Source organism: Vespa mandarinia, chromosome 10 (genome assembly GCF_050613455.1).
Source record: "Vespa mandarinia isolate Hongniang chromosome 10, ASM5061345v1, whole genome shotgun sequence".
NCBI lineage: Eukaryota > Metazoa > Arthropoda > Insecta > Hymenoptera > Vespidae > Vespa > Vespa mandarinia.
Window position 1 is genome coordinate 7490001 of NC_140819.1, and position 7500 is coordinate 7497500.

Genomic DNA, 7500 nt, shown 5'->3' on the forward strand with positions numbered 1-7500 from the left:
TTGCATAATTAACGAGGTGGGATATATAGCGGCTAGAGGAATAACATTTTCGAGAGATTTGTAAAGCATAAGTTTATTTCGTTTCTCTTATAGAGAAAATAGAATGTGTGTGTAAGAGAGAGAGAGAGAGAGAGAAATGGATAGAGAGAGAGAGAGAGAGAGAGAGAGAGAGAGATTAAGTGAAAGAGAAAGAGAGGTCAAAGGGAACGAACAGAGTGGGCCGTGTCGGTGCTATCGGGTCGGGTCATCTCTAATTATAGCAAGCTACGGTAGGAATTGTGGCACCCATGGTCCTCGTGCTCTTCATATTATTCAACGTTGAATACCGCGTTCACGGAGATTCTCACGGCAGCAGCATCGTCCCTAGGAACGGCCCTGTAATATTACACGCAAGCTACCCTCACCCTTTTCTGCTCCTGGTACGCTGTCGCACGCCGGAGAACGACTCGTCCAGTCGACGTTGGAATTTCATATCATCCAGCAATGTCGACGTTGGATGAGGAAACGCCGCATGTTGGGACAAAGAGAGAGAGAGAGAGAGAAACAGAGAGAAAGAGAGAGAGAGTGAGTAAAGGATGACACGAGTCAGCGGTGGACGTTAATTTCAAAGCTTCGTTGTAGGGATGTCGTTTAAGTATGTGTATGTGTGTGTTTATGTATGTACGTGGGTAAGAGAGAGAGAGAGAGAGAGATACCCTTTCGATAACATTATATCATGTCTCTTTCTTCTTTTTCTTCTTCTTCTTCTTCTTCTTCTTCTTTCTTTTTTCTCTTTTTTTTCTTTACCCTTCAGTTACTCTCACTTTAGATCAATCCCGATGAGTTAAGAAGAGAGAAAGCAAAGATGCCAACTGTCGAATAAGATTTATCGTTTCCACCGAAGAGACATTCGTCTTTTCTGGAAAATAACTGTTAATTCGATAATAGGTTATTTTAGATAGGAGCTTCAATGTGGCTAATATAATTTGCCATTACTTTACCGCGAACATCGTGAATTAAGATTGATGATACCCCATGTTAATAGGACGTCGACGTGTATACGATGTTACCATCCCCTTTTTCTTCGTTGTTTTCGTTTTTCGGGGGTATTAATTTGAATTTTTTTTTTTTATACATTTTTTTTTCTTTTTTCTTTTTTTTTTCTTTTTTCCTTTACCTTTCATTTTTCTTTTTCTTTTTTTTTTCCTTAATTGCATTTTCCTACGGAATACGTAATCGTGCTCTTCTATTTAAATATAAAAGAATCGAGCGAGAAGATAAATATTCTAGTTTGTAGCCACTTGAGAAAACGAAGGACTTCGTTAACGTTCTGAAAGTTTCATATTCTTAATTGGCGACTTTGGTGGTATCATTTTATTATTATGTCTTTAATAATCTCTAACAAATGTTTTCTTTTTTCTTCCTGCTTCTTTTTTTCTTTTTTTTTTTTTTTTTGTTTCCTCGTTGTCGAGATCGTTTCGAAATATAAAATATTTGCGCACTTCACCCAAAGGATTATTTTAGTACTTTATTTGCTTCATTCAGATTTATCAGAGATATACGGGATTATCTCTTCGAAAATTAATCCGCGTAATATTTTATCGCGATATATTATAATATATTTTTGGTTTCGCGTATAATCGATATGGGCATAATAAATGTTATTCGTGGAGAACATATGCCGAGATAAAAACTAAAAGTTTAATTCTCTCAACTTGATCAACGAATTATATCGCATTCTGATATTATGAACATATATTATCAATAATCGAACGATTGGATTTTTGACTCTCTTTTTATATTTTCGTTATAAAGTCCTATCGAATTTTCAATACGCCGAGGACACAGATATTAATTTGTTATCGTTTTTAATTGAATTTTGCAAAAATTCATTTCTATCGGGATTTAAAATTTTTTTAATCTTTTTTTAAATTTCTATCTTTCACTTTTTTTTTTATATATACATATATATATATATATATTTTTTTTTTTTTCTTCTTTTTTTTTTTTTTTTTTTAAACGAATGAACGCATCGACACAAAGGATATCTACGAGGACGATCGTAAAACATTTAAAAAAAAAAGGTAAAATATCGTTGATTTTTTTCTTTTTCCTCTTCTTTTTCTTTTTTATATGATTCACCCGATAGTGATTTTAACGATTCACTCGATAGACGCGGACCTTCGCCTGTAGTGAAAACGACGAAACGTTTGAAGCTTAATAAATTTAATATTAGATATTCCGTACACGAGTGCCACGTGTCTGTATGTGTGTCAAAACGAACACGTCAAAATGCGTCTTCGTCTGGCGCATTGTTATGAGGACTTATGAAACGAGCAAGGGTGCCGGAGTTCTCTTATTCAAGACGTGATATCTGTCTGCTTTTCGTTTTCTTTTCCTCTTTCTTTAATTTTTTTCATTTTTTGTTTCTTCTTTTTTCTTTTTTTTTTCTTTTTTTTTTCTTTTTTTTTTTTTTTGATCATACAACGATGGTACGCGAAAAAGGGGAAGGAGAGAGAAGGGATGATGAACCGTCTTCCTTGATTTATGAGGAACGACACGCGCGATGCATCAAAGTATACTTCTCGCTCTAAAAATCCTTTCTTTCGTTTAGTCCGCAGTAGCTCTTTTCAAATCTAAAAGCCACCTCCTACTTGAGAAAAAGAAAAGTTAGTTTTCCTTTCAAACGAAAGAGATGATTCGTATTCATATTCGGACACCGTCTATGACGTTTTAACCATGAGAGAATCCTTGGGCAATTAATTACATTGCTTGAGGTTGGCCGTCGTCACCGTTAGTTATTATTCTCTCATAGTTTCGAGATGATGAAATGGACGAGGAAGAAACACGTAGTTACTTACTTACTTAGTTAGTTAGATCTCAATAAAGGAGAGAGGAAATCAGACAGTGTAGCATCGTTGCCGCCGCTACCGTCGCCATATCCTCCTCCTCCTCCTTTTCCTCCTCTTCCTCCTCCTCCTCCTCCTCTTTCTTCTTGCCTCCGTCATCTTTACAGGTCAAGAAATTAACCGTGGCTCTTTTAAAGTCCGTTTCGCACGACCCCTTTGCACTCGATACCGTAAACTCCTCTTGAACGCTGATTCACGTCGAGGTTTTGTGACTAATGAAACAGCAAGAACATTCGACGAGAAGAAGACTCGCCTGAATTTTGTCGAACGAGAGAAAGTCGGAAGTGGGTAATGGGTAACTAGGAACGATTAAACGACAAAGAGATAGAGAGAGAGAGAGAGAGGGATAAGATAAATAGAGAGAAATAAGAAGAAAAAATAGCTGTAAAGAGAAAAAGGGATTATTTAAGAATAATCATGGAAAATTTCGGAAAATCGTGAATCATTACAAAAGTAAAGATCGATTATCACTTTTACATTTTCTACTTAGTATCTTTTTTTTTTTTTTCTTTTTTTTTTTTTTGACCAAAGAAGAGTTCGATCTAACGATTATCATTATATCGGCGATGTTCTCTAATCTCGTAAAATTCGATTAATTCCCGATATAATACCTCCCGATGAAGTATCATCCCGATGCGTCGAGAGGTACGCTAACATCGATATTCATAATCGCAAAGGGAATATGATTACAGTGTATACTCGGGGTTGTTGAGGTGTATTTTTCCATAGTACAAACTCGATGATATTATACATAAGTCTATATAATCTTGTACTCTGTGAATGGGAAAAAATTTGATTTGTTCGTTCAAGATCAAGAAGACGACGACGACGTAAACATAAACGTAAACGTAGAAAATAATAATGACAACGACAAAGACGGAGAATGACAACGGCAACGACGGCGAACGATCGGAAGGTAAAGCTCTTTTCTTCTTCGTAAAAGAAACAAAAGAAAAATGGAGGATGAGAAGGAATAGGAGGTGGTGGTGGAGGAGGAAGAGGAGGAGGAGGAGGTGGAGGAGGAGGTGGAGGACGTGGAGAAGGAGACGAAGAAGGGGGTGGTGAGGTCGTTAACGTTTCCACGCTCGCTGAAAATACATTTCACTGTCGGGACTTTCCCAAGCGTTCATGTCTGGAAAAGACATGAACGTGATCTGCTTCTGGTTCTACGCAATTCTCTCTCTATCTCTGTCTGTCTTTCTCTCCCTCTCTCTCTCTCTCTCTCTCTCTCTCTCTCTCTCTCTCTCTCTCTCTATCTATGTATCTATCTATCTCTCCCTCTCCCTCTCCCTCTCTCTCTCTCTCTCTCTTTCTCTTTTAGACTATTTCTTCTTTTCTTTATCTTACTTTACCCGGTCCATCTATAGAATCCCCTGAGAAGACACTCGGCACGTGTTTCAATATTGTTTTAATGGTAGCTCGTAAAGCACCGACCATAATGCCTGATGGGTTTTATAACAACTGCTACGTTAAATATACGGCCCTGGATATATGTATGTTACCAACCGAAGTACTTCATTATATCGTGGATGACATTTATGTGGTTGGCCTGGCGTTCGATCGACAATTAAATCATTTACGCGAGAGATCGTTTAATCTCGTACACGTCGATAAGTAAATTCCATCGTGAATTTAAAATCGTCCATCATTAATTCTCTTTTTTTTTTTCTCTCTCTCTCTCTCTCTCTCTCTCTCTTTCTTTTTATTATTTTTTTCGATGAGCTCACGTCATAGTATAATTATTATTTTGGTATTCTACGTTGACGTTAACCGTCAATCAAAATCTTGCTAATTACTTTGCATTTGCATCTTCATCTGCATTTGCAGGAACGATAGCACAGTCAACTCGAACGAAACATTTTCGTTCAGTTTAGTTTAGTTTAGTTTCGTTTCGTTTCGTTTCGTTTCGTTTCGTTTCGTTTCGTTTCGTTTCGTTTCGTTTCTAGTAAAGCTTCGTAAAATGGGGTCACTAATGACTGAATTCATGCCCATGAGGCGAATCGACACGGTGAGTAAGCAAAACTCTCCAGAGGAGAAGGTATATAGCCGCGAAAAAAGGAAGCCAAGAAACACGTGCTTAATGATGTTACTCGTGTTACATGCTCGGCTTGGATTTCCCAGAAGCCGCGCGAGATTGCCTCGCCTCTGTTCTTCCTCCTTCTCCTTCTTCTTTTCCTCCTCCTCCTCCTCCTCCTCCTCCTCCTCCTCCTCCTCCTTCTTCTTCTTTCTCTTCTTCCTTCTTATATTCTTTTTTTTTCCTCTCTCTACTCTCTTCGTAAAACTCAACGTATCCTTTTTCCTCTTACTTCTTCCTTCTACTTCATTTTTCTTACTTACCACGGATGTTAAAAGCAAGTCTCGATGGGATATTATTGTACATAAAGGAAAAGCGAGAGATAGATAGAGAGAGAGAGAGAGAGAGAGAGAGAGAGAGAGAGGTGGGGGGAGGAAGAAAAAGAGAGAAAATTAACCATAGTCGATACATTTATACCTATATATATATATATACTTTTTTATTTTTTATATTAAAAAGATGCGTTTGAAAGTGATTTAAAGGAATATTATATATTCGTTCGATCATTAATTCGTTCAATTTAATATTTCTTTTCTTTCCCTTTCTCTCTCTCTCTCTCTCTCTCTCTCTCTTTCTCCCTTGTCGTCATCAGTCTCTCAGATTCATCTAAGTATTTTTGCAATCGTCGTCGTTTTGATATCATAAGATTTCATCTAGGTGAAGATTTCACAGGCATTCACGTTACGATCTCGTCTGGAGAAGTGTAACGTAAGTCATAGAGGAAAATTCGGTCTTCTTCGAACGATATCCCCTCGAGTGGAAATATTACAAGCATCGACGACGTTCGAATCGAACAACTCGATCGGCAATCGGATTTGGCTCTCGACGCGAGTCTCCGCCGGCTGTTGCGACGAATAGGAGGAAATTCGATTGCATTGTAAAGCGGGTTTGTCGTTTCGAATCGTGTTCGCGGTATTTCCAAGAGAGAGGAGAGGAACGACAGACAGAGAGAAAAAGAGAGAGAGAGACAGATAGACAGACAGAATCGATTCCATGCTATCGTATACACCTCTTAGTACAATCTATAATCAAGTATCGTCCAAGAGTTATAACTCTCTCTCTCTCTCTCTCTCTGTCTCTCTCTCTCTCTATTTGTTTTACTCTTTCTATTTTTATTCTCTTCTCGAAGTAGAGCCATCGACTCAATGATTAATTCTCTGTCATCTTATGTAACATTGAAATTATACAATTTTATATATATATATATATATATATATATATATATATATATAGATTTAAAGAATTTTATTTCATTATATATATATATATAGATTTTCTAAATTTTTCATTTTATTTTCATTTACATTTTATTACCATAAAATTAAAAGTTAATTCTTACATCATATTTTCAAGTCTTTTCCAAGCATATTCTTTATCTTTTATAACAGTGTAAATTACATTGGTATAAGTATACATTGGTAATATAATTTTCTGATAAACATGAAGAAAAATTGATTTAACAGAGATTTAACATTTTTTTTTTACTCATCGAAAATGTATTGTTATTATTATTATTATTATTATTATTATTATTATTATTATTGTTATTGTTATTATTATGCTTGAGATATTTATTCAAATTAATAATTTATTTCTTACAAAGTGATTGGATTTCTTCGAAATGAAATCATAATCTTCAATTGGATATATATACACATACATCTATATATATATATATATATATATATATATATATATATATTTTCGATTCTGATAGCGACAGATAAGAATATTTACGTGTCCGATGTAATCGTAAAGAAAAAAAAAAAAAAGAAAAAAGGAGAAGAAGAAGAAGTATGAAACGGTTATTTTTCCCCGATGTGCATTGGCGGTGAACGGGCGAAGGGGAGATAACTCGCGTCAAGCACTCGTCGTACGATCGTGTCTCGTGTGTAAATGTTGTTAGGGTTTCGTGCATCCTTGGATAATATGCGGCGCAATGCCGAATGCCAACACGCCTTTGCTGCACGGGAGCGAGGCCTTTTCCAATATGCATGCGCGAGCCCTTCTTCGTTTTTATTCCTTTTATCTATCCTTCTTTCTCTTTTACCTTTACGACGTTTGCAACGACAACCACCCAACGTGTCTTTTATTCGAGCGTGCACTTGCATTGTAAAAGACGATGACACGGTGCAAGAACGTGCAACGAAAGAAATCAGTCTTGATAGTTTGACTTTGATTTCTTACTCCTTCCGTTCTTCTCTACTAATAATAACAACAACAACAACAACAACAACAACAACAACAACAACAACAACAACAACAACAACAACAACAACAACAATATATTAATAATAATAATAATCTAGTATTTATATATGTATATTTATATATAAATACGTATATATCATGAATGTAATTATACGTGTAAAATCATGAATGATATGAAATTCAAAACATGTCGTTTATTTTAATAATAAATAAGTACAAATTCTCTCTCTCCCTCTCTCTCTCTCTCTCTCTCTCTCTCTCTCTCTGTCTCTCTCCCCTCTTTCTTTCACTATCTGCCTTCGCTAAAAAATTCATCGAAGGTTCATT

At 36.0% G+C, this 7500-nt stretch overlaps 1 protein-coding gene across 8 annotated transcripts in view; it reads left to right on the top strand.

Annotated features, from left to right (window-relative positions):
- The window catches only part of LOC146872724 (CCR4-NOT transcription complex subunit 6), a 161769-nt gene that overhangs the window by 23768 nt on the left and 130501 nt on the right, over positions 1-7500 (top strand). The window contains exon 4 of one of the 8 annotated variants that reach the window (XM_085659668.1): positions 3699-3802. The exons of the other annotated variants lie outside the window; for them this stretch is intronic. Coding sequence (XP_085515794.1) covers positions 3699-3775 — 77 coding nt within the window. The 3' untranslated portion in view covers positions 3776-3802. Of the gene's footprint in view, positions 1-3698; positions 3803-7500 lie in introns of those variants that run through there. 8 annotated transcript variants of the gene reach the window in all.